The sequence below is a fragment of the Malus sylvestris genome, chromosome 13 (assembly GCF_916048215.2).
Source record: "Malus sylvestris chromosome 13, drMalSylv7.2, whole genome shotgun sequence".
Lineage (NCBI taxonomy): Eukaryota > Viridiplantae > Streptophyta > Magnoliopsida > Rosales > Rosaceae > Malus > Malus sylvestris.
Window position 1 is genome coordinate 811,227 of NC_062272.1, and position 27,783 is coordinate 839,009.

At 36.3% G+C, this 27,783-nt stretch overlaps 3 protein-coding genes and 1 long non-coding RNA gene across 6 annotated transcripts; 3 read left to right on the forward strand and 1 right to left on the reverse strand.

Annotated features, from left to right (window-relative positions):
* Positions 1 to 836: 836 nt before the first annotated feature.
* LOC126595630 (protein NRT1/ PTR FAMILY 8.3-like) lies at positions 837 to 9,150 on the reverse strand. 2 transcript variants are annotated; one of them, XR_007613629.1, is made up of 6 exons: positions 8,863 to 9,150; positions 8,139 to 8,244; positions 7,838 to 8,055; positions 7,122 to 7,678; positions 5,974 to 6,870; positions 837 to 993 (listed from the first exon to the last, which is right to left on the reverse strand). XR_007613629.1 is itself a non-coding variant. In XM_050261921.1 (5 exons), exons 1-5 carry the CDS (start codon positions 8,914 to 8,916, stop codon positions 6,048 to 6,050), a joined length of 1,758 nt encoding a protein of 585 aa, XP_050117878.1. In that variant the 5' UTR covers positions 8,917 to 9,150; the 3' UTR covers positions 5,817 to 6,047. The 2 variants fall into 2 exon arrangements, 1 of the variants encoding a protein (XP_050117878.1); XM_050261921.1 differs by lacking the exon at positions 837 to 993 and having other exon boundaries at positions 5,817 to 6,870.
* Positions 9,151 to 15,261: 6,111 nt separating this feature from the next.
* LOC126595632 (non-specific lipid transfer protein GPI-anchored 15) lies at positions 15,262 to 16,050 on the forward strand. The gene is made up of 2 exons (XM_050261923.1): positions 15,262 to 15,685; positions 15,790 to 16,050. The coding sequence occupies exons 1-2, from the start codon at positions 15,352 to 15,354 to the stop codon at positions 15,804 to 15,806; spliced, it is 351 nt and encodes a 116-aa protein (XP_050117880.1). The 5' UTR covers positions 15,262 to 15,351; the 3' UTR covers positions 15,807 to 16,050.
* A 1,253-nt stretch (positions 16,051 to 17,303) lies between these two features.
* Positions 17,304 to 19,101, forward strand: LOC126595631 (uncharacterized). Its single transcript, XM_050261922.1, has 5 exons — positions 17,304 to 17,480; positions 17,623 to 17,810; positions 17,926 to 18,007; positions 18,107 to 18,340; positions 18,564 to 19,101. The coding sequence occupies exons 1-5, from the start codon at positions 17,360 to 17,362 to the stop codon at positions 18,854 to 18,856; spliced, it is 918 nt and encodes a 305-aa protein (XP_050117879.1). The 5' UTR covers positions 17,304 to 17,359; the 3' UTR covers positions 18,857 to 19,101.
* Positions 19,102 to 22,724: 3,623 nt separating this feature from the next.
* LOC126595633 (uncharacterized) lies at positions 22,725 to 24,888 on the forward strand. 2 transcript variants are annotated; one of them, XR_007613631.1, is made up of 3 exons: positions 22,725 to 22,874; positions 22,946 to 24,157; positions 24,415 to 24,888. It is a non-coding gene; the product is annotated as an uncharacterized LOC126595633 (long non-coding RNA). The 2 variants fall into 2 exon arrangements; XR_007613630.1 differs by lacking the exon at positions 24,415 to 24,888 and having other exon boundaries at positions 22,946 to 23,890; positions 24,065 to 24,079.
* Positions 24,889 to 27,783: the final 2,895 nt, after the last annotated feature.

Sequence of the window (27,783 nt, forward strand, 5' to 3'; positions counted from 1 at the left end):
AAGGGAAAACAAAAACAGGATAGACAAAATGTGATCTATGTGGAATTGAGTATCTATTAGTACAAGTCTCACACATTAGAACGGGGCTTATCAACAACCTAACTGAAATTGCAATTTTTTTTTTTGGGGGGGGTGGGGGGGAACATCTCCATCCTCCTCTATTCAGTAATTGAAGGTCCCCGAGTCCATTGACTTCACCGTCATTCTTTTAATTTGTAGATGACACGCAACAATGGTTGGTCTAAACTATGCCACCGGCATCAATTAATGGTGAAGTTAATGGATTGACTAAGGGAGTATGAAAGTGACAAAAAAATCAAACTTTAGGTATGAAAGTGAGACGAGACGAAATAAGTTAGTGCAGTAGAGTTTTGCAAAACTTTGGTTGTAAAATAGAAATTATCCTAATTATTAATTTCGAGAAATGAGTCAAAAGTACTGTGCATCCAACTGTCACCAGAAAACTTCAGTAGGCTGTCCGGCTTCATCATCCCTGCAACATTCGGGTCTCGCACCAATCAAACGACCGAGGAGACGAAACTCAGAAAGCAAGAATAGTTTACGAAGTGCAGAGCTAAAGCAAGAATCGTTGCAAATAATACACATTTCTTTATAATCTCAAATGTTTTTTATTGGACGAATATGTAGAGCTTGTAATTTCTATTTACACAGTATCAGTAACAGGGTGATTTTTACAAATGGGTTCAACGTCATCAAATCAGAAAAGCATTACAAACACTTCTTCAGTTTCTGTTAGAATGCAGAAAATGCAGTATCTGCAATGGAGTTTTCTCAGAAAATAAGACACAAGAGATAGAGAGATAGAGAGAGAGAGATTTTATCACTGAATAGTTCTTTGATTGTATTGAATGAATAATTCTTACAGAACAATTACAAGTATTTATAGTCACAGTTTTTCCTTACACACTAAGTAAACAATCCTAACTGTTTTGCTTATCTCTTAATCTCTTGACACTTGTCACTATCTACAACCTTCATATTCTTACATCCCCCCTCAATCATATGCTTGGATGATCCAAGCATAAGATTGGAACAATGATGGCTAAACAAAGAAATAGACAAGCCTTTAGTCAAGATGTCGGCAAACTGCTCTTTTGAAGAAACATGTTGAACATGGAGATCACCGCGAATAACCCTCTCTCGAACAAAGTGATAATCAATATCTATATGTTTGACCCTGGAATGGAATATAGGATTAGAAGAAAGAGCAATAGCCGAAATATTATCACAATATAGCACAGGAGCAACAGTAAGAGGAACATGTAAATCACATAGCAGTTGTCGAATCCAAGCTAACTCAGCGGCATCAATGGCAAAAGCTCTGTACTCTGCCTCTGTGGATGACCGAGAGACTGTGTTGCTTCTTGGAAGCCCAAGAAATGGGACTAGAACCAAGATAAACAATGTGACCCGAGGTAGATCTCCTATCATTAGGGTCACCAGCCCAATCAGCATCACTATAAGCTTGTAAGTGCAGTTTACCAGGTTGGAAATGAAGACCATAATCCAAAGTGCCACTAAGATATCTCAAAATCCTCTTAACAGCCACAACATGAGAATCCATAGGATTATGCATAAACTGACAACACTGATTGACTGAGAAAGCAATGTCAAGCCTAGTGAAAGTTAAATACTGCAAAGCACCTACGACACTTCGATATTGATCAGGGCTATGATAAGGAGTGCCTTCATTTTTAAGTAGTCTATGAGATGGTAAACAGGGAGTGGCACAAGGTTTAGAATCCTGTAAATCAACCTTTTGAAGTAACTCCCTGACATACTTGGTTTGAGAGACAAACAAACCTGTAGATACATAGCTGACCTCCAAACCCAAAAAATAGTGCAACTGCCCCAAATCCTTCATATCAAAGGCCTGTGTTAAATCTGTAATAACTACAGTAATCAACTCAGATGAACTCCCAGTAAGGATGATATCATCCACATATAATAAAAGCACCACAGTACCAAGAGAAGAATGTTGAACAAACAAGGAAGGATCTGCAAGTGACTGTTTAAAACCCAATCCAGGCAAATAGCTTGTAAACTTCTCATTCCAAGCTCGGGGAGTTTGTTTCAACCCATACAACAACTTGTTGAGTTTACAAACATAATGAGAAGGATGAGTAGTACTATGGAACCCTTGAGGCTGAGACATATAGACTTCCTCACGAAGATCACCATGCAAGAATGCATTTTTAACATCCAACTGCCTTAAGGACCATTTAAAGTGTGCAGCCAATGCTAAAATCAACCTCACTGTAGTAGGTTTCACAACAGGACTAAAAGTCTCAGTATAATCAATATCCTCTTCTTGACTGTAGCCCTTAGCTACTAACCGAGCCTTGTATCGGGCTATGGAACCATCTGGATGCTTCTTGAGTCTATAAACCCATTTACAGCCCATTAAATTCTTATCTGGAGGCATGGGAACCAAGGTCCAAGTATTTTGAGCATGGATAACATCTATTTCTTCTTGCATAGCAACCTTCCATTCAGAAATTTGATTGGCAGACTTGAAAGATGAAGGTTCTATAACATCAACTGAAGACTGAACAGTGGCAGAGAAAGCCTTCTTCTTACTAATCCCACTTTTGGATCTAGTTTGCATAGGATGCAAATTCACAGTAGGAATCAGATTGACAACTTGGAGATTTTCAGGTTGAAAATCTGGATCACTAGGGACAGCAGACTGTGTAGAAGATGTATGAGTAGGTAAAGGGTTAGAACAAGACTCTGGAGCTCAAGGAATAGGTGTATTGGAACACTCTGAGGCATTAGGGGTTGCAACAGATGATGGAACAACTGGGAGAGGAAATGGTGAAACAGTGATGTTTTGTGAGGTGACCAAAGGTGAAATGTGTAATGAATTTGATAGTGGTGTAATGTGTGAGAAAGATGCACCAACAGAGTGAACAAGTGAGGAATAAGGAAAAGTGTCCTCATCAAACAAGACATGTCTAGAGACAAAAAATTTCCCATAAACTGGATTAAGACATAAGTAACCCTTATATTTGCCTGCATACCCTATAAAAACACATTGAGCTATCTTAGGTTGTAACTTGGTTGAGTTATAAGGTTTGAGCAGTGGGAAACATGCACAACCAAACACTTTCAGATGAGACAGAGTAGGTAAAGTACCAAACAGACAATAGAAAGGAGATGACATTTTGAGAGTTTGACATGGCATCCTATTGATCAAATAAACAGAAATGGCACAAGCATGAAACCAATATTTGGATGGCAATGCAGCAGTTTGTAAAAGGGTAATTGCTGTCTCAAGAATGTGTCTATGCTTTCTTTCAGCTAGACCATTCTATTCTGGAGTATAGGGACAAGATTAAGATGGATGACACCTTTATCAAGTAAAAATTGTTGAAATCTATGAGTTGTATACTCTCCACCACCATCACTTTGAAAAACTTTAACAGAGGCTGAAAATTGGGTGACTTAGAAGTTATAAAAGTGAACAAATACACTGCAAACTTCACTTTTATTGATTAATGGGAAAATCCAGGTAAACCTGGTACATTCATCAACAAAGCTGACATAATACTTGTAGCCTTCAACTGAGACAGTAGAAGAAGGCCCCCAAACATCACTATGAATAACCTCTAAGGGTTTTACAACTTTATTGGCAGGAAAAACAAATGGCAGTTTGGTTAACTTGTCTTCTAGACAATATGTACAAACAGAAGACACATTATCAACAGATGTAGGGATTTTAGATTGATTTAACATTGTAGAGACAACAATATTAGATGGATGCCCTAATCGTTTGTGCCACAAATTTATTTTGACATGATGTCCAAGATAGCATGCTTGCTGCTGAAATGATGCAGTGTACTTTTATGCTTGAGAAAGTAGATATTGGGGAACATGAAAAGGGATAAGATAAAGGCCATCTCTACACAGTCCTTGAAGGAGGATTGTCCCGGTGACCTTGTCCTGAATCCAAAAACAGAATTCATCACAAATGAATCTGCATTTGTTATCTTTGCACAATCGATATATAGACAACAGATGCTGAGATAAACGAGGCACATGCAATATATTCTTCAACTCAAAAGCATAGCTAGGAGTTTTCAAGGTATGGGAGCCAATATGAGAAATTTTCAAACTTGAACCACTAGCTGTGGTTATTGTTTCATTGCTGGGAAATGGTTCTGCCATAGTGAGGTTACCAAGATCCGAGGTCATATGTGAGGTAGCTCCAGTATCAGCAACCCAAAAAGACTCCTGAGGTGCAGAAGGCTGATAAGTGATAAGTGTGTCCAAACTTCCAGCAAATCTGACACTGAACTCTGGAGGATGAAGATGTGGAGGTAGAATGCCTTTGAAAACAATCGGAAGCCATGTGGCCAATTTTGTTGCAAATTTGACATACATGAATATCATAACCATGCTCAGAACAGGTAGATATATGAGGCTTTGGTGAACCAAAAATTCCAGCACCATTATGAGGAACACCATTGAATCGGGAGTTTGAGTAAAAATTGTTTCTGCCTCTTCCTCGGCCTCGAAAATCGGAATTAGAAAAACTGCCATTGATAGTGGAAAAACCTCCAGAATAAGCAGTATGAGAAGAGCCAGAATTGTGAGGTGAAGATGGAGATAAACCACCAGAGGAACTTCCAGGAACATGATCACCAAGCATTAATGCTTTGCCTTTGCCAGTGTTGTTTTGAGCAAGCATAGCAGTGGCAAAAGTTTCAGAAACTGTATGATGTTCAATAGAAGCTTCCTCAGCCAATAACTGTGCTCTAAAATCTTTCAAGGAGATAACATTATCTCGTCCTCGAATAACAATTCTGAAAGTGTTATATTCAGCCGGTAACCCCTTGAGGGCTAAAATCACCACATCATCATCATCAAAGAACACACCAGCTGCAAACAAATGATCTCTAGCATCCTTGATGCGTTGAAGATATAGAGAAACAGAATCAGCACCTTTCTTAATGTTCTGTAACTCAGTTTTCATCTGGAAAATACTAGCCTTGGTGACAGTAGAGAACCTGTCTTTCAAATTGGTCCACATATCATACGAAGTCATACACCCAATAATGCAAGACATAGCAGTGGGAGAGAGTGTGGCAATGATGAGTTGCATGAGAGCATGATCATGCATTTTCCAGATTTTAAAGTCATCAGTTTCAACTCCTTCAACCTCGGAATCTTGCCCAAATCAAGCAGGACATCGACGAGATCCATCAACAAAGCCAAGAATGCCATGACTTTCAAGCAACAATTGTAATTGATAATGTCAAACGAGATAGTTTGTATCATCTAATTTCACAGTAACTGATGTATGAACATTCGGAATAAGATTCGTAATTGGAGATTGCACAATTTGCAACTGAGTAGGAGTCACCATATCGGTATAACAGTTTCAACGAATTGAGGAATTTTCACGAAAACCTTTGAAAAATTAGAGTTTCAAACTTCACAATCTTGATTATGCAAAGGACGAAATCAGAATCAAGAGAAAGAGTAGATAATTGCAGAGCAGAAAGAGAAGATCTTCAGTCAGCCATTTCATCAAACATATGGCGAGCAATCAACAGACACAAACCTCAGATCGCAAATTCACACAGATAAGAACTTGCAGGATCAACTAAGAAAGAGAATTGTGTACCAATCTCCAGAGAAGATGTGCGGAAGCAGAACGGAACTCAGGACCGAGAAGACGAACCCTCAACCAGCTCTGATACCATGTTAGAATGCAGAAAATGCAGTATCTGCAATGGAGTTTTCTCAGAAAATAAGACACAAGAGATAGAGAGATAGAGAGAGAGAGATTTTATCACTGAATAGTTCTTTGATTGTATTGAATGAATAATTCTTACAGAACAATTACAAGTATTTATAGTCACAGCTTTTCCTTACACACTAAGTAAACAATCCTAACTGTTTTGCTTATCTCTTAATCTCTTGACATTTGTCACTATCTACAACCTTCATATTCTTACAGTTTCTACTGTTAACGGTTTTAAGGGTGTGCGGAAGGCGCCACCCACCTGAAGAAAGCCTTAAGAAGCCTTCTTCTTTTTGTACCTCTTGGCACAGACTACGTACACCAACATATTCAGGAGGCTGAGTCCGGCTAAGAGCCAGAAGAAATAATCCAGATGACCTTCGTTTAAGTTATCCGGTATCCATCCAGCCTTCCCATCCTTTGTTGAGAAGTACGTTACAATTGTTAGAATCAAGGAGCTCAGATAGTTCCCCAACGAAGTCGTCAGAAGCGACAATGCACTGCATAGACTCCGCATGGCATCTGGAGATTGGTCGTAGAAGAACTCAAGCTGCCCAATGAATGTGAATATCTCCGCAGCACCCAACAAAAAATACTGAGGTATTTGCCATAAGATACTCATCGGTACAGCCACCTCTTTGTCAACCAATCCAAGCTCTTTTGCAAGATTCAATCGGTAAATCTCTACCACAGCAGCAGCCGACATGCATAGCACTGAAAGAAAGAGACCAATACCCATCCGTTGCAACTCTGAGAAGCCCCTTTCTTTACCCGTAAATCTCCTAGCAATTGGGACAATAAACTTGTCATACACAGGGACCCAGAAAATAACACTGATGACGTCAAAAGTTGAGAGGGAGGCTGGGGGAATGGTGAAAGAACCGATAGATGTGTCCATCATCGTGCCTTGCTCCACAAACATAGTCGACATTTGCGCATAAACAGCTGAAAAGACAATTCCAGTAGCCCAAATTGGAAACATGCGGATTAAAATTTTCAACTCCTCCACCTGTGTTACAGTGCAAACCCTCCACGGATTGGAGAAGTCCCCAGTTTTGGTCTCAGTTTCTGAAATCACAGCAGCTTTATCAAGACACCTGCAGCAAAAACAAAGTTCAAATTTTTAGAAACAACTGATATTGTGATCGAGTTATTTGAGAAACATGTACGTTAAACATTCAGAACATTGCACTGTATCAATAGTTCAGAATAAGAAAATAACGTCATTCCATTTTATTTTGTGTAGCAATATGAAAATTCGCGGTTTAAGTTTTCCGCGAAAATGTGTGATTCTGTAAAATTCAAATAATTATTCCCAAGAACATGAACACAGTAAGAAGAAATTTACGTCAGTTCGTCGCTGTGCTCCAGCTTACGACTTCCTTTAATAGCAGAGTCTTTATCTGGTGTTTCATACAGGAGACTACTGTCTTTAGGGACGTCCAAATTCCACTTACGAAATGACGCAACCAAAACCTGGCACATTCTTGTCACAGGGCTTCCCCCCGGTTTCTGAAATCTATATAGGGGTGTGCCTGAAAAGAAACTAAAAATAGCAATGCCCATAAACAAAGTAGGTATACCAAATCCTAAACCCCACCCAGCATTGTCTTGAACCCAGACTAGTAGAGAACTCGATATTAGAGCACCAATGTTGATAGAAAAGTAAAACCAGTTGAAGAAGGATCCCTTCTTTACTCTTTCCGTTTTATCTGTATCATCAAACTGGTCTGCCCCAAAGGGCGAAACACACGGCTTGATCCCACCAGTCCCCAGAGCAATCAGATAGAGTCCAACGAAGAACACTGCATACTGTGCCGGAGAAGCTGAAGGACATACTGAATCCACACATTCTGGAGGCTTCAATGCAGGAACTGATGCAGAGAGAGTCAAAGTACCCATCCCCTACACAAAATAATTAGTGAACCAATCAGCAAAATTTATATGCTCTAATCCCAAATATATATATATGCATATACATCATATATGCGTGCATGTATATGAGATGAGATTATATAAGCACCACACAAATGGGAAGAAAAAACAAATTCTAATTTGTATTACAATGAAATAAATGGTGGAGAAAACAGCAATTGTCCAATATCTCCCCCAATAAGCATCTGCTAAGACAGCCCCAATCAGAGGTGTAAGATAGCAGGTGCCTGACCAAGTAGTAACATTCCTTGCTGCAGACACATTTCCTTCGTGCAATTTGTTTGTAAGATAAGTAACCAGGTTAGTTGCAATCCCATAGTAGGCCAAACGTTCGCAACATTCGGTACCTGTAACATGTATCAAAAGTATTACAATCACATAAACTACATTGATGCACAGGAGCAAATTATAGCGAAGAACAAAGCATCACCTAGAATGAAGGGGCAAGCTCTCCAATTCCCGGTATTTTGTTTCAGAACACGATTCCCCTTAATGTCAACTGAGCCGTCTCCAGTGTACAGCCCGTCGCCTTCGTTCTGAAGATGCAACAGGAAAACATCAATGCGAGTAGTGCCACACTGTTTGAAACATTTACATTTGGAAACATAAATGTGAAAGAAAATCCTTTTAAGGGAAACCTCGTTTAGGATTTCAGGAAGCACTTCTGCTCATACGCATATGCTTTTATTAAAACACGTTGACACTTTATTAATTCAAGTGCTTCGGAATGCGTTTGACAGGTAAAGTCATAAGTGCTTCTGGGTCACCTACTATAAATGCTTCTTAAAAAAGCACTTGGCTACAAACAAAAACAATCCCAAAAAGACCACTAATGGCAACAGATGATCAGTATTCAAAAACGTGAACAGAAATCAAAGGATACCCAGTATACTTCATGTCATTGACCATAATCATACACTAAATCTCAAAAACTCCCAATCGAATTTCAGTTTAACATAAAAATTCAAAATCCCTAACAGCAGCTAAGCAAATTAAGAACCGACGTTTTACAAGAAACCCAGTTGGTTCCCAAAGTAATTCTATATTATTCACATCAAAGATCAAATTTTTTAAAATTCCTAAATTCGAAATCAATACGAAAGATCACAACTTTCAGATGAAAAAAATGAAGAGAGAGAGAGAGAGAGAGGAACCTGAATAAGTCCGTCTTCCAAAAGCGATCGCTCCTCCTCCTGGAGAGAACCCATCTCTCTCTCTCTGTGATCTCTGATTCCGTCGCCCTGCTTCTTCTGGAGTGCAATACAAATGGAAAATGTGTGTTCTGAAGAACAAGGCGGAGCAGAGATATTATCTTCCGTCTTAGAAGTCGGAATGGTGGGTGGATAATACGGGTAGAGTTCAAGGTATCGGTGTCCTGTTAGGTGACGTAAACGGAAGACAACCTTGGGACTTGCTTCAACAACTAACTACTTACCCCACTTCCCGGGCAAACCAACCGTTCTCTTTTTCCTTTCCTTTGACTGGGCCGCAATGTGCCTATGTTAAACTTTTACCTTCGTCTCCACTGCTTATGTGGCGAGTAGCACTTTTTGAAAGAAGTATTTGTATTGGGTTATAAATTTCCCAACATTTTTTTAGATATATTTTGATATTTATTATATAGAATATATATCGTAATGTATTTCAACAATTCAAATTGTTTATATTTTAAAATATAGTTAAATAATTAAAATACATAAAAAAGTGGATCCCACAAAACACATGTTAAAAGCATGTGTCTCTGGATCTTAAACAGTTTTATTATAAACTTATTTAAATTCTTAATAAAAATTTAAGCGTTTCGAGAAAGATTCACAGAGGCATTTCAACCTTATTTGGTCATTATCGTGTAATTCAAAATACATTAAGAATCGAACTCATAACGTGCAGTACAGAATACGCACCTGAAATTCATCATCAATCACTAGCCCATTCCATTTTGGTTAGATTTCTTAAGAACTTGATTTTTATTTTATTTTATTTTTTTGAACTTTGAATCACAGAAAAGAGTCGCTAAATTAATGACGTAAACAAGAAAAGCAAATAGTACAATTAAAGGAAGTGCAAAAAATAACGGAAAATAATGGCAATATTACCGTCTTATATTCAAATATTATTGTTGTGTAAATTACGACAGAATATTGGAATCAAATTGCCCCCATTCCAAGAAAAAAAATAAAGAAACTTTAATGAAAAGAGCTTGAATTAAGTTTATTTTAATAAAAAATCATATAACAATTTTATTTAATGTAAAGGGCTTGAAATTTAATCAAAAAAGACAAAAACTAAATACTCTAACGAAAAAACAAGCCCATGTGCAAAACTAAACTTTTTTTTTCCAAGCGCTACCCTGACGGAAGCTCCATTCCGTCAGTTAATGCCACTACCTTACCCATTAAACATGAAAGTGATGATGGAGGATACGAAAGCCATTAGTGCACTGCCATCTGTTCAACAAATTTTTTAGCTTTTGTTATCATGAAACAAACTTTTCGTTGGTATGCTCCAGTAAATTAATGCACAGTAAATAAACAATCGAATAGACGCTTTGTGTTTTTGTAAAAATTAGATAGAGGAAATCTAAAAAACATCCCTTAGATGCTTTTTGTACTTAAATTCAAATCTAAAACCATAACAAAACACCAAAATTTTATAAAAGAAAATCTATTTCGAAAGAAATCTATAAATATGCTTTGATTGGAAGTATCATGAATTTTTTGAGGTAAATTGTATGATATAATTGGTCTTTCAGAGTGATCATTAGTGGTTTTTTTTCAGATCAAGAAATAGTTCGATTCTAGAAAACTTAGTTTTTGCACTACTTCTCTATAAAAACCCTGTTCGTTAACTGCGTGTTTTCTTCCCTTTCAGAAATAATGTGGATTATTTTGGTTATGTTTCGTAATTAGTGTGTAATTTTGCAGTAGTTCCATAAATAGTGTTAGTTATTTTGGTTCAATTTTATAAATAGTGCGGGTTATATTGTTGTATTTTAAAAAATAGTGTTTTTTGTTCACTTCGAGAAATAATACGAATTATTTTAGTTTAGTTTAAAAAGTATTGTGAGTTATTTTGATTCAGTTTCAGAAATAGTGTGAGTTATTTTGATGTACTTTCAGAAATAGTGTGTAATTTTGTTTTCTTCTAGAAATAGTGTAGGCTATTTTGGTTTAGTTTCAGAAATAGTATTTGTTATTTTGTTTTAGTTCTAGAAATAGTTTATTCCCTTCCAGAAGTAGTGTAAGTTCTAGAAATAGTTTATTCCCTTACTTTATTCCCTTCTAGAAATAGTGTAAGTTATTTTCGTTCAATTTTAAAAATTATTTTGTTATTTTGTTGTAATTTTAGAAATAGTGTTATTTTGTTTCCTTAAATAGTATGAGTTATTTTAGTTCAATTTTAGAAATAATGTGCTATTTTGCTGTAGTTCCAAAAAGTGTCGGTTATTTTGCTATTGTTCTAACAATAATATTTATTTTTTTATATTCCATAAATAATATGTTATTTTGGTTCATTTTTAGAATTAGTGAGTAATTTTACAGTAGTTCCAGAAATAGTATAGGTTATTTTTGTTCAGTTTCAGAAATAGTGTGGGTTATAATTCTGTAATATAAAAAATAATGAGTTATTATTTTGGTTTACTTTCAGAAATAGTGTCGGTTATTATATTGTAGTTCCAGAAATAAGATGGGTTATTATGCTGTAGTTTCAGAAATAGGGTCAATTATTTTGGTTTATTTTCAGAATTAGTATGGGTAATTTTATTGTAGTTTTAGAAATAGTGTGAGTTATTTTGGTTTAGTTAAAAAAACTATGGTTTATAATTTTGTAATTCCAGAAATAGTGTGAATTATTTTGGTTCACTTTTAGAAATAGTGTGGGTTATTATGATGTAGTTCTAAAAATAATATGAATTTTGTAGTTCTAGAAATAATGTGAGTTATTTTGGTTCACTTTTACAAATTGTGTGGGTTATTATGCTGTAGTTCTTGAAATAATATAGGTTATTATGATGTAGTTTCAGAAATAGTGTGAGTTGTTTTGGTTTACATTTCAGAAATAGTGTGAGTTATTATCTTGTAGATCCATAAATAGTATGAGTTATTAATATTATGATGTAGTTCCAGAAATAAATGTAGGTTATTTTGGTTCACTTTCCAAAATATTGTACGTTATTATACAATAGTTTCAAAAATAATGTTAGTTATTTTGGCTCACTTTAAAAAATAATGTGAGTTATTTTTTGTAGTTCAAGAAATAGTGGTTCACTTTCAACAATAGTGTGGGTTATTTTGTGATAGTTCAAGAAATAGTGTTTATTTTGGTCCCTTCCATAAACAATATGGGTTATTTTGATTAGATGTCATAAATAGTGTGAGTTTTTTTTTTTTGTTGTAGTTCCAGAAATAGTATGAGTTATTTTGGGGTTTTTAGCTTAATTGCTCACAAGCTCAAATATCATTTGATATAATTACAAGAAACTTTGGGAACTAGACATAAATTTCTCTAAAATTTTCCATCAATAACACATTTGCGCCATCGTAATTTTCAAGAACGCACAATGGTTTAGTAAACCTCTCAAACACTCGACGAAATAAGAACAAGCTCATCAATGCATCAATACACATGTTACATAAAAAAAGAGGAAGATACAAGGGAGTCTGCATATTCAAGATGAAATATGAAGAGAGACAAAGAACTTGACATTAAAAAAAAATCGATTAACTTTCAATGTTTATCGATATTCTGTTCCCTATTAATACGGGACTGTGTACAAGGGCTTCAACCCATTCAAAATTTCACCCACATGAATGGTTGATGACTTTTCAGTCAACCTGCTACCTGAATCAAGGTCAGACTAAAACATGTTCTACAGAAATGTATAAAATGAGTTTTCATAATTCGCCCTCCAAGAGATCGATTTCTCTCTTAAACCTAATGAATTGCCTAAATGGCTCAATGATATACACAAGTGTGTACTTGAACATGAAACTCCACATGATGCACAAAAGAACACAGTTGGTCTTTGAAACTACAAAGCAACCTACTACCATCCAGCGGACATGCGATTCCTTCCCCTTCCTTTTTGAGCATGTGCTTCTCTTCCACTACAACATGCATTGTCAGATCAAGCTCATCAATATAAGCTTTATAATAAACTAGCCAAGAACATAAGATTTAACCCACTAAATCACAATCATCACTCCAAATATATTTTGTATATGCAAATACTGAAGTAATATATGCAACACAAACCTGCAGACTGCTTGACGAAGTCTTTCCCATGTGTGTTTGCCATTAGGTTACGAGTAAGTTCAACTCACATTCCCAACAATCTTTTGGATAGTTATGGGGTGACTGATGCTGCACTGTGCATATGACTAATGTTGCATATAACTAATGTTGCACTGCGTATATTGATGCTGCATACGGAATACCCACTCTTGACTTTCAATACCTTCTCCTCTCTACAAACACGTTCATGGATAAGAAGCCATGAAAACCTGCACACAACCTTCTCCTCTCTGCAAAACTCAATGCTCTCCAAGTTATAGGTAATTGGAACAATAAGAGCGTGTTTTGTGAGAGCAGGGGCTTGTGGTTTTATACTACAAGACCTGGATCGCCCTATAAGAATCCCACAAGGAATACAAAACTACATTCCTTATATCAGTATGAGTCCTATAAACGAGCAAACACAAGAGTCTTCAATATATCAATATGATTGGATTAACTCTTGTCAACATGATTTAGACTTTTTTATAATATCAATTATCCCAAGACTTGTAAGAATCATACTCATACTCTTACACATATCACATGCCAGCGGATGCTAAGCATGTGGCCTTGCTCCGCGTTGTCATAAGGGGAGACTTCTCTCGCTCTAAGGCTGAGGGCCTTCTGTCCTGCATCAACGCCGTGCTTAAAGAGCTCGATGAGCTGCATCCAGTTGCTGCCATTCAAGAAAATGGTCATCATAAACTGTCTCTAAAAGGAGTTGCAAATGGATACGGTGAGCTGCCACCAGCTGGTTCCGTTGAAAATGGCCATCACATAGTGTGCGCAAAAGGAGCTGCAAATGGAAATGGTGTGACAGAGAATGGCCAGAACGGCGCAAAATACTACTAGTCGCATTGTCGGAGTGACAAAACATGACATATATCTCAATTAATCCAAACCAGATTTAACATTTTTTTTTGTCGGAAATCGATTTTATTAGATCGATGGTAGGAGTTTTTGTCTCTTTTGTTTCATTAGAAATTCATTTTTTTTTATTGGAAAAACACTTGAAAGTGCTTCCATCATCAGTATTTTATAAAAAGAAGCGCTTCCAAATGCTTTACAATCTATACACTTTCCAAAAATTTATGTCAAATTACGTTAGAAATGCTTTTGGTTATCTATGAGCAGCCTAAGCTTTCTCTAAAAGATCTTCCACTCGTGATTTTGGTATTACCGTACACTATTATGTTTTGCACCAAATTACCAATACATGTGCAAACAACATATATGTTACCGTAACAACGAAATAAAAATATTACATGATGGTGTTATGATTACATTGAAAAATAACTAGTCTTGTGAACTACGTTAGAACATTCAATCCATTGATAGAAACCCTATATCATATATAGAGCCCACATCTTCAATCTGCCTGCAGGTCCATTGGAACTAAGGCCTTTTGCAAGAAATATGCCCCTTTCATACTCAAAGCTTATTACATATAGGAGGAATTTTAGAGTTGGTTTGGAAATGCTATTCTAGAACTTCTTATGTTCATAAGCGTTTGTGATAGAAGAGCATTGAAATTTATTAGAAATTTAATTTTTTGTTCTTCAAACGAACGCTTGAAAGTGCTTTCAGCAGCAATACTCTATCACAAAAGTGTTTCCAAATGCTTTACAACCTATTCACATGTTTAAAATTTTATGTCAAATTACGTTAGAAACGATTTTGATTATCTACGAGAGCCTTGAGCTTTTTCTAAAAGATCTTCTACACTGGATATTACTGTTACACCGCTATGTTGTGCTACCAATACAAGAGCAGAAAACATGTTACAGCGACAATGAAACAAAAATATCACATGGCGGGGTGATGATTACATAGAAAAATAAGTTGTCAGGCAGTTCAACTCTGGATTCAACCAGATGTTGCCAGGTATTTGTGTGGGTTGTTATACAGATTCCCAGGATGTGGTTCTGTTCGAACACCAACTACTCAAAGCATATCTCTCAACAATGCATGTGAAGAATAATATATATATATATATATATATAGAGAGAGAGAGAGAGAGCATGCGGCTAGGCAAAAAGAATGAAAGAGATCTAAGAGCACCCTACAGATGCAAAGCAACCAACAAAATCTAATTATATATGTGTCACCTTGTGGAAGTATCAATCAGTGTGAACACTCTGCGCAGTCATCCCAAATGATTAGATCTTTGAATAAACTAAGCCACAAACCCTAATAGTCATCGTTCCACAATCCCACAACCACCCCACTACTGCAAAAAGGATCTGTCTCTCCATGCTATATATATACTCGTCCATTGAGCTAGTTCACCAGGTCAGTGCACAAGAGGCATATATAATCAGGCAAACTTTAATTAGTAATTGCAAATATACACGTTGAGCTTCAACATGAAAGCCTGCATTGTTTCTGTGTTTTTGTTTCTGCTGGCTACGAACATTTTCGTCGAGGAGGTTGTTGCTGCTGGAGAATGTGGAAGGACTCCGATTAGGTCAGCAGCAGCAAGCCTGAGCCCGTGCTTGAGTGCGGCTAGAAACGTGAGGGCCAAGGTTCCCCCACTTTGCTGCACCAAAGTTGGTGCCTTGATTAAGACTGCCCCAAAATGCCTTTGCGCTGTTCTGTTGTCACCTTTGGCAAAGCAAGCCGGTATTAATCCCGCCATTGCCATTACCATTGCAAAGCGATGCAACATCAGGAAACGGCCTGCTGGAAAGAAGTGCGGAAGTAAGTAGTTACATAAAATTGTAAATTATTGAGTAATATGTTACTTAGACACACAAAATTTACGGTAACTGATGTTTTAAAATTAATTGTTTGTTGATTTGCAGGGTACGTGGTGCCATAAGCCAAAGTCAGAGGAGTCCAGGCATTAGCCATACATATATAAAAGAGGGACCAGAACATCCAATGTCTTTTTATATATAAGACTATAAGTTGGAATAGAGAATAACATGTAACGAAGGGTCATTTGCTATGCTCTGATAGTTGACTCTTCCAGGCACATTACCGTTTTACTTTACTTTCATGTACTATTTAATGTGGTGTTCTTGTCCTAAAGTTTTCTTAATGGATTATATTTCCTATCCTTACCAGCTGACTCTCTTAATTTCTCTGATTATAACAGCAAAATGAACACAAAATCAAAATTGACCCCAAAAAAAAGGGGAAATGAAATATAAAAAATTCCCCTGTGGTATATTTTTAGTGTAATTAACAAATATATATACACACACATATAATTAACGTATTGCATACATTGATGCATTGTAATAAAAAAGATCGAAATGTATTTGTACATGAATTTAGAATGTGAGCTAGCACAGATGAAGTAATTTCTGTCGTTGGATTATCCATCAATCAACGTTCCCACGAAATCCGATGTGGGTGACTTACACGAAATTCAAACACCATGATCAAAAGTATACTGGTCCCACGCACCCACCTATCCTGAAATAAAAATTCGTGTAGTGAGGTCCTTTTTTCGACTTGATTGTAACATCACCATGAGTATGTAAGACACTAGTATCATTTTCATATCTTACATATTTTGTATTTATTAATTAACACAGAAAAGTCTCACACTAAAATCAATTATCTCATACCTGAATTGTCAAGAATTAAATCACTAAGAGCGTCTACTAGTGTGTAGTTATTGTCTATATCACAATTTAACAGTTAGATAGCATTTTGATTCATGTCCTTCATTAATTTTAAGTAAGTAAATATAAACTAAATTCATAACGTATCAATCTTATTTTTACTCAAATTATAATATAAATTAATAACAACAAGTGATAGTGCGACTGTCACATAATATTTTTCATGGTTTGATCCGTTACAGTTTTCCACCACAAGCATGCCAATAAGTGGACCCAATGCATGCAAAAGAGCAAAGAAAATTTAAAAGTGGAAGATAGATGATACCTGACGATGGAGAGAAGGTGTGGAAAAAGTCTCAAAAAGAAGCTCGGTTGGGAAGCATAATATTGAAGGGGAAGAAAACAAAAAAGGAAAAGCTGAAATTTGAATTGTGTCTTAACAGTTACAGCACTAGGGCATATCTATTTATCTTTGCATTACAGTATTTGCTTTTGCATGCAACATCATCATATGAGTACCCTTGCAATTATTTAGTCCCCCACACATACTTCTAATTAACCAAAGAAAATTAAAAGTGAGACTACATTTCCCGAATCCCAAGAGACACACCCCTTTATTTTTCTTTTCTTTTTTAATCTTTGCCGTTGACTGAGCACTGCTGCTTCTGAAATCATATAATCTCTTTTAACTTTTTCCAATCTCTCTATATGTCATGGCTTTGCGCATATATAGAAATGTATGGGCCTGAGTGAGTGAGTCATTAAACATCAAGACTTTCAGAGAGAGAGAGAGAGAGAGATGGGTGAGCTTCATCGCTCCATGTCCATGGCTTACACGAACAGTAGCCTCCACAGCTCTTCCCAAGGTTGGGATTGTCACGGCCACCTTGGAGTTCTCAACACAGACAGAATGTCTTTAGGTCTCTCCACTTTTTCTTCCTTTCTCTCTCTTTCCTTTCACTGTTTTTGTCTACATTTGTATTTAACTGTAGTTGAATATAAGACAATGATAGATTTCTAGCTTGCTAGGGTTCATTTATTAGTTTTGAATAATATGTGCAGCTATGGATGAGTACATGATGATGAACGCAGCATTTTGCTCATCACCTCATGTAGATCAGTCAGATTTCTCGACGGGGTACTTAGAAGACGCTTTGGTAGAATTTGGTGAGCGATCCAAAAGGAGACGCTTGCTCGTGTATACCAATGATGATAACGAGCTCAAAGACTCCACTACTATTCTTGCGAAGGTATTGAATAGGCTTATTTGATGGATCTCTCGATTTGCATGTCTTATCTTTTATAATTATAATAGTTTTTTCCATCGATCTTGCGCCAATTTCTCACTTAAATACTTTGTAATAGAGAAACTGGAATTCAAACTGGGAATTATCGGAGAATTTTGATTGCATGAGCCAGCTAACTACTTCCAGTACTGGGCTATCAGGTAATTAATTGATAATTAATTAATAATTACTTTTAGTTCTTTCTTAATTATGATTTCCAAAGTTGATTTCATCTTTCTAAAGTTGATTTCATCTTTCAGTTCTACTTGGTGATCCTTTATGTATAACCAGACCAATGAACAGACTCGTTTCCGAGGAGATCACAAATGACATCGTCGACGCAAAGATAAACACTCCAGAAGAGCCAACAATGTCAGCTCCTGAAGCTTTTGATTCCTCCTCTTCTTCTTGCAAAGATTCGACCAACACCAACTCTGATTATTTACCTACTCCCAAAGAAACCCTTTTTTCCAATATTGCTGCTCCAGCTGCCGGTACGTACACATACCAATCTAGTAACCTATTCTAAAACAACTCTAAATTCAATAATGTTAATTTAACACATAAAACCAACTACATTGCGCACAGATGCATGTACTCTTTAATTTCCTGCCATTGCATACGAGATTCAGCTGTATCAGAGAGTGTGACTGTGGATAACTAAATAGCATTACTCAAACAAAACTTACAATATTATTGGCATGTTCTCTAATACAGGTGGTGGTGGTGATGAAAAGAGAAAAAAGAAGAAGAGGGTGATAACAAGGGTAGTTTATCCATTTGCGTTGGTGAAGCCCGGCGGAGTAGAAGGCGACGTCACCTTAAGCGACATCAACGAGAGGATCCTAATGCCACCAACACGGCCAGTACGACACCCAGTTGGGGACTTTGCATGTCGGCCATGCGTGTCTGCGGATGGCCCTGGCCTTTCTGGCAAAGCTGTGGTGGCCCTTACCAGAATTCAAACCCAGGGCAGAGGCACAATCACTATTATCAGAACCAAAGGTTAAAATAATCATCGTCATTTAATTAGTTAATGGCCTCGGTGCTAGCTAGTTACCAATCATGAGTTCGATCCATCTTTGATTAATTAGCTAATTAATTAGTTTAAATTAATATGTCCGATCTGTCTGAATTGTATAGAAAACCCTATATATGTTTTCACAGTCCATGTGTTATGGCTTTACTTTTACGTACACAAGTAAGAGTTGTTATTTACTATTATTTTTTTAATAAACAATATTATCTACACTAACTGGGTGATGAGGGAGTGTGCTAAGTATCTGTTAATACTCAAGTTTTTTTGTGTAGATTACTGACTAACTGAGGTATTTAATGTGCAACAAGAGACATCATTTCAAAGGTCATGATAATAATAAAGATGGTTGAATTAATGGAAAAGAAGAAAGTAGTAAAAGAAAAAGGCCGAAAAGAAAGAAAGCAAAAGAAGAGAAGAGAATAGAAACGAAAATGCCTCTTCAAAGATTAAAGCTTCCAACATATTGTCTGGCACGGAGACCTGCCTATAAGGCAATATATGTTATCTGCTATGCCCCAGTTTTCGCTAGGTGTAAAGAGACTAAAGTGAAAGTAGATCAGTTTGGTCATTTGATTTGTTGAAGTGGGGACAATTGGAGGGGGTACACAGTATATTAGATGTCATTACTTATGACTATCCAACAATAGGAATACTATACAAATTTGAAAATTAGAGATTAACGACTGACATGAATTGCACAAAATAAAACAAGTAAGGTGTACCAATAACCCTATTAGCCAATGATGTGCTTTTTCTCAACTCATTAGACATTTGTTCACTCCATTATGTATAAATGACATCAATTTTTCTTGTAGTGACGATGACAAATATAGTATAACCCAACCCATTAATATTCTTTGAACAGAAGGTGGATGGATTCATCATCTTCCATTTCCCATCCTTTACCTTTTTCATAGCTACCCTGCTGCAGACTCCAACTACTACCACCACCATAGTAATTAAACATCAAATCATTTTCCATTATATATACATATCTGATCGACCAAGACTTTTAAGGCATGGGGATCGTGAGGCACGAATTATGTTAATTATGTAATTGTTAGCAGTGCGCCAATCATTTCTGATTGTTGACTAATAATTGCATACATTGTTCATGTTCTGTGGTGCATGTCTTCTTCAATACATAGGTCAGTAATTAGGTCAATACCCAAAATTCAAAAACATCACAGGGATTATTCAAGACAATATCTAACATGTGGGACCGTATATATGAAAACATGCACCAAATATTGATATATATATTTTGTTCTAATTAATTGCTGTTTGTATGCGCTACACTGATCATCGATCACTACCCTCGATGAGCCTTTGACTTTTCGTGATACAAATTATAATATATACGATTTGAACTATACGAGAGAAACTTCGATAATATTGTTTGATAACATTCATGCAGTTTGATAGAACGGAAATATTAGGATTGTAGAAGTCCAAGAAAGCTCACATACACTATAAATAACATTGTCGGACACTCTTTAATCGATAACCTAGTTTTTCTCGGTAGAGCACATCGCAAGAATGCTCGGAGACTCACAGTAATCACGTTTGCCCATAGATGTTGCAGAAGTCCAAAGCGGCATCTATATTGTGTAGAAGCTACATACGGCGTCGTTGACGAATTGCTTTGTGCGAGAGTGACAAGGGAGTGACGAGGATTGGTGTTTGGTCTCATTACAACAACCATTGTTGTTGTTTTAGGTGAAGATAACTTTCACCTTTTTTATACTCAATTTCTTTGGATTTGCTGAATCTAGGTCATTTATATATAGAAAATAAAAGGGCACCATTCTCAAAATCAAATATATATTCCAAAAAAAAAAGAAGGATATATATTCCAAAAAGAAAAGTAATAAATATAGAAAAAAGAGAAAAATCAAAGGACCATATTAAGAAGAGAGAGACCTAAAAGGATGAGTAGGGTGGCTCAAGTAGTGAATGTAAAAAGAATGTAATGCTTTTGTCCCCATCAAGGGACTTATTTATTCTTTCACTTACGATTAACGAATTTTTACTGTTCAAACATCATGATCGAAATCGTTCATTCTCTTTATTATCATTTAAAGACCATATAAGCAAAAGATTATTCAATTTGGCAATTCTTTAGCCATTCATATGCATAAAAAAATGAACGATTTATCATGAAGATGCTACTTGTTACCAAAACCATTGATTGGTTTAACACATATGAATAACTAAAAAATCTTGAAATTGAATATTTTTTTTTTCAGATATGATTATTGGATTATGATATAGAAGATTAACAGAAACTATTCTGATGCTCGGACGGTAAATGTTCATTAATCATAATTGAAGGGATAAGTACGTCACCCCATGGAGGGACACAAGCATTATCCTTCAATTTCGTGCAAACACAAACGCAAGCTTTCTAAATAGAAGTTTAAGAAGGAGACTCTCAAAGTGAGATTTTTCATGGATCTTTGTCACTTCATATTTCAACAGTAATTTTCATGCTAAACATTATAAAATATTCTGTAAAAGATATGAGATGGATGTCTCACTTTTGAGACTCTCTCTTTAACATTTATCTTTTCAATGTTCTCCTTGTTTATTTCTTGCATATCTTATTTAAAATTAGAAAAAGAAAATTCCCTTGGTATATGTGAGAATATCATCTACTTTTCTTTTTCCAAATCCCCGGATTCTCTTTCTGATTTAAAGCACATATATTATATTGATTGGGGATTTTCAGTCTGTAAATTCTTTTAAAAGCATGAACGGCGGTTTTTCTTTTTGTTTGGTGAGCAGCTGGGCCTAATATATGATAGCTCACCAATCCTACTTAGGCCCATTATTGAATGATTGCTTCAGAATCGATACTGGCCCAATAATTAGCAGTGACGCAATAATTTTTGCATCACCATGCTTGACTCATGCAGCCGTCGTGTACGTGATTGGTCAAAGTAAAAGTCAAGAGGACAAAGTTTGCAGAAAATTTTAATTGTAAGGTAAACACAAGCAGTAAATCACGTATTTTAATAGAAGTGGTGGAAAATTTTATTTTTTAAGTTATTAACTTTTTAGCACATATCCCACAATTTGTATAGTGACACGTGGTGTACCATCCAGTGTACCAATCACATTGAAAAATCTCTCCAAAGTTTGAACTCAATCCTAGTTTGTGAAATTGATAACAGTGTTTAAATATGTAGTCGAGATAAAATTTCTTATTTTTATGTATATATGTAGGTTTCGTTATCAATTTCACCGAACTAGGAGAATTTATTCATGACTTAAATTGACCCGAAGAAAGCCAAGGCAGAAAAGAACAAAGTACAAAGGTATTCATAAGCATCACAATCATATTTGGTAGTACAGAATCTCCGTGTTGACTTTTTACCAACTTGCTGGCCAATTAATAAAACATAGGAACAAAAATATAGGAGACGTGTTCTTGCTATCTTGAATCGAAGAGAGACAAAAATAAAAACAGATACCCAAATCTCAATATGCTTACTGATCAAGCAACTCAATAACACACATTAATATTGCATTGCAATGAGGACATTACAGACATGATCATCGAGAGAGACTGACGAACGCGATGTACTTGACCAAGAAAAGTTACTTATATCGAATCAAAATTTCAATGGAAGGCTTCACATCAACCCACCATGAACAAATAACAATCCAAACGTAAATGAGAACAACTTGCGTACGTGTAAAAGAAACTGTAGTAACATGCATGACAATGGATGACAACATAATGAAGTTAGACCGAGTACGTAGGTACTAAAACTCTCATATTAACCGATCAGTAAGGAAAAACCGATGAAGGGTGTGTGTTTGGTGTGGTTGTTGTTATCTGATCAAAGCACACACAAGCAAAGATGGACTTCAGAATCTTCTTCAGAACTTCGCCGCGTTTTGGGATCCAGCGACTACTGCGAGGAACCGCCACTCCCCTTACTGCAGAAGCAGAAGCAGAAGCAGCCATATTCATCTACTGAGTGCTTCTACTTGAAGCTAGCTAGCCAACGAAGTTGGAGATAGTCGGAAGCAAGAGGCAGTAGTGAAGTAGAGGTGGTTTGTGATGAGCTGCCAACAGCAAGATGCAGAGGTTATATAGTGGGGTGTGTTGAAGCCGCGTAGGCATATCCCTTCGAGTTTTAACCGAGTGAGCAACGCGTGTGGTGGCTTAGGTGGTGGTGCTGCTGCTGCTCTTTCTCTCTTTTGTAAGGTTGTATGCAGAGACTCGTTTCTTTCTATAAAAAGCCCTCTTACCCAACAACCTCCACCACCCTTACTCTATTAAGCCCCCAAGGGCCAATTCTCCCACACGCCTATGTCTCAATTATTCTCTACTTTCCCTCTGCTTTGAAAAGGTCAGTGTGTTCTAATTGTAGTTAAATTAACCCAAGTTCTGTACGGCACTCTATTTCACATGTATGATTGTAACATTTGCCACACAGATGAGGTTTAATTTGGTTTAGTAAGAAAAAAATCTCCACTTCTGTTGGAGATGCGAGTCAATAATATATCAATAAATTTGAATGAGTTACTGATAATTTTGTTGTTGCTGTTATTGTAATCTTTTTTACTATGAGGTATATATATGTGGAGACGGATTAGTGGCGCCATTTTTTTAATAGAATTTTTAGACACGTTTTATGAGATCTACTCCGTAATATATTTTAACGATACAAACAATCTGTATTTAGACACATGTTTTTATGTGGCCCACTCTGTAATATATATTCTAATGAACCGATGCAGTTCAACCATTACTTATTGGCTCACTTATTTTACAACAAAGGGAGGCGATCTAAATGGCTTATGATGTTTGGAACTGGCTTATATTTTAAGAAAATTCGTACAAATTCTCTTCCAATATTATTTGGTTGTGGTAGATTTCATAATCACGTTGTATAAGAAATTTAAACTTTTCATTTTTTATAAAGCATATATATGAACAGGAAGAGGAGGATGAAAAATGATAAAGTTACACGTGACATTTGATTTTAAGGTAAGTTTTTAATAATTCGAATTACTGAACAGTCTGATTTTATATTCATCACATTATCAATAAACAAAAATATAAAAATTCTTCATTTTGATTTTGATCGTTATTTATTACTAAGTAATCCGAACTATTAAAAACTCGCAATTGACTGATGCATGCTGATGGCGACTTCCGAAGTATTGAATACTAAAATGGTTCAAGTTGACCGCACAAACTTACCAAAGACCAAAAAGAAAAGGAGACGGGCAACAGATACATCCATGTCAAAAGGTCAGTCCAAAACCGGTCTAATTTTGCGGGCTGAAATTAGGGCTTGGAATCGTGGCCCACTGGACTGGTAGAAGGGTATTAAAGAAAACTTGATGATGTCCCTTGCTAGATGGTTACTTGTTAATCACGTGGCACCACCAGCCACCTCTTCCTCACGTCAACTTCTCCTTCCCTACCTCCTCTCTTCTTTTGGTCGCGTCACCAGCATAAAGCACTTCTAATCTTCCTTCTCTGCCGCCTCCTTCATGATTTTTCAGAGTTGCTTTCAAAGGACCGCGAAAAACGACAGTACGACTTTGACTGAGGTCATAAAAAAACTACAAGCAAAGCAAGTAAAAGAAAATATTTTAAAAGAGGATTCAAGGTCTACTTGCATGCTTCTCGTAACCTGTAAGTCGGAGTCGGAGTCGGAGTCGGAGACATTTTGGAGAGATTTAACAATTGACGGTGGAATGAAACATACGTTGGAGCATGATCAGTCTGTTCTAAATGCTAATCATTGAGTAATACTTTTCCATGCTGATGATCTTTAAGCGAAGAGATTTTTCAGTGTGACTGATACACAGGGTGATACATCACGTGCTACTATACAAATGATGAGATATGTGTGCTAAAAAGTTAATAACTCAAAAAATAAAAATTTTCATCACTCCTATTAAAACACGTGATGTACCACTTGTGTTCTCGTTACAACTTAAAATTTATCCTCCACATGTAATTATTGCTTTTTCGTCTTTAGTTCTGCATCATGATTTATTTAGAATATTACACAGGTTTGATTAATCGTGTGACCGATAATTTCTTTTGAATGGTTGATGGGGACGCAATAATCATGATGTTTTATATGATTGCACACCATATCCTATTGGGATTTGGATCATCTCCTGAGCTTAGGAGCTTGAGTCTCCTGAGCAAAGCACACGGATTGTTGGATTTTGATCCAATAATTACAAACAGGGGGCTTTCTAAAAGTTTTAATAATTGTAACCGTTAGATCAAAATTCAACGGCCCGTGCGATTTGCTTAGGAGGGTTAGCCTCCTAAGCTCAGGAGAGGATCCAAATCCATCCTAATGGTGGGAGACTATTGGCTTTGCGTTGGTCATGGGTAGTGTTAGGGTCAAGAAACCATCTATTTTGTTGATGATTAATATTTTTTATTGGTGACACATCATGTAACTTACAAATTTGGTCTAAAATTAGTCACCAACATTAACCCGTTGGTTAAAATACAATATGGTTGGCATTTGTGTGATTGTTACTTAGCTATATGTATGCGTTATCGAAGGATGAAGAGAATATATGATAACACATAGTTCCGAACTTCCAAATACGCTACTGGTTTATAGGAAGAAAACAAGAAGTACAAACCAAAATATGGTCTGACCCAACTGATATTTCATTACTCGATCTTGATGTGCTACAGGTTCCAACTTTGCGTGCGTCACTAATTAAACGGCATTTCATGCAATTAGAAATTAGGGTTTTCAATTCCAAATGAGATGCATAAAGGGGGATCCCAAGCCAACAAGTTCTCAACTTTATGAGAGTTTGAAGAAACGTAAATCGTACGCAGCTTTTTTCTTGCCTTGCAAAAAGACTATTTTCCACAACTCAAACCCGTATCATAGAGATTTTACCACCTGTAAAACAAGGGTTAAACCATAGAAAATTCTTGCTAGAGAATAAGTTTTTGTAGTATAAAATGGCTCAAGCAAGGTCGATCTCCTCGGGGACTGGTATAAACAATTTACGAGTTTTGGAGTATTTAACTTAGTTAACTCTAAGAACTACACTAATTTGATAAAACTAAATCATATTGTACGTGACTTAAACAAATATCTAAAATGGGAATTGGCTTATGGAAATAGTGATCCAACTAAGCAAAACAAGTAAATGTAGAAACTCAAGATAATATAAATAATTGAAGAAAATTAGATTAACGAGGCACTATAGTTCAACCATTACCAACAACACTCCTATGTAGCTCTTCCAATTGCTTAAATAATCGAAAACACACATGCTTTGAAGGTTGGGTTTTTCCTTGTGTAGTTTTACTTGGGACATTCAAGCTAAAACGCATACCACTACATGCAATTCATCCATGACATTTGGATTAAATATAAACATGAATGATTCATTAATCTTGGTGAAAATCCTTTTGGTAAACAATGTAATCCCTAAAAGTATGATATTTACCTTAGGAGAAATTACAATCCTCAATCACAAGAAGAATAACCAATTTTAACGTGATATTCGTTCAAAATTGCATCGATGACTTTTCTAAGCATCCTAATGATGATCAAACATCAAGACACATAGATAGTTAAATTCAGTGATTGAAAATAGTTATACATATTTGTCTAAATACATAAGAAATTATCTATGAAGAATTAAAAAAAGAGAACAACCATTTTTTACAATAATTCTTCCTGGTCTCTCCGATCTTCTCCTTTAAGAGAGGAGCACTTTCTTCTTCTCTTCAAATGTGAAGCTGTGGCACCCCTTCTATTTTTTGCTATCTCGCTCTCTGCAACTCTCCTTTCTGCTGCTCCCTCTTCTCCCCTTGTTGTCGTCTGTTGCCTTAAACAAAAGGCCCCGAATTTTCAAAGCCACAAAGACCACAAGTGGAATACAAGCCCAATTCCACTTCATAGTGGGCACCCCATGTTCTCCACTCTCTACCCTCCTGCTTTTTATCTTGCTCCAAAGGCAAATGAGTGGAATCCCAACCCAATTTTCTGTCGAGTGTTGATGACAAAGCAAAGCACAAGACAATGGTGTTGCCTTTCCTTTCAAGTTGGTCATTAAGAGTATCTTCAAATGAGATGTCAAAATCCTAAGTGAAATGTCATTGTGCATATTTGACATCAAAAGTCTCTCAAACCGAAGTGTTATTTGCTGACTGGATTTGAAGGCTTAGTGATTTGATGTCAAATTTGACATCAATGTCAAATTTATTTTTAATTCATTTTAATAGCGGATTCCTTATTCCACTAACATTTCAACCAATAAAAATTTTATTTCAACATTTTATTTAATAATTACAATCATTTAAAGTTGTATTTAAATAATAAAATAACATTTGACAATTCGGTTGGAGAATTACAAAATTTGACATAAGACTTCAGATTGCCATATCAGCCATCAATTGTAATTTGACTCTTATAATTTGACATTTCCTTTGGAGATGGTCTAAAAAGGAAGTTGTGTTTTGCGGAGTGGGTGTGGTGTTGAGGGATGAGACATAGTAGTTTATAGCAGCAGGAGCTTGGACGAAGGAGGGTATTGGGCCGGCTCTTCAAGTAGAATTTGAGACAGTCTTGGAGGGGCTTCAGTTGGTAGGGAGGTTGCAGATTAGATGAGTTATTGTGGAGAGTGACTCCACGCTCGCTATTGCTGCTATCAACAACTACTCTCACGATTTGTCCGAGTTTGGTTTGCTAGCGGAGGATGTCAGGTTTGTGGCGGAGTTGGTTTCCCTGGTCTAGTTTGTGCACGTGGCAAGAACATGTAACGGGGTTGCCCATAGATTAATTAGCTAAGTTTTCCATTTCAATTGGTAATGATTTTGTATAGTTAGAGGATCCTCCTGATTTCATTTAGGGCCTCCTTAGCCAGGATCTT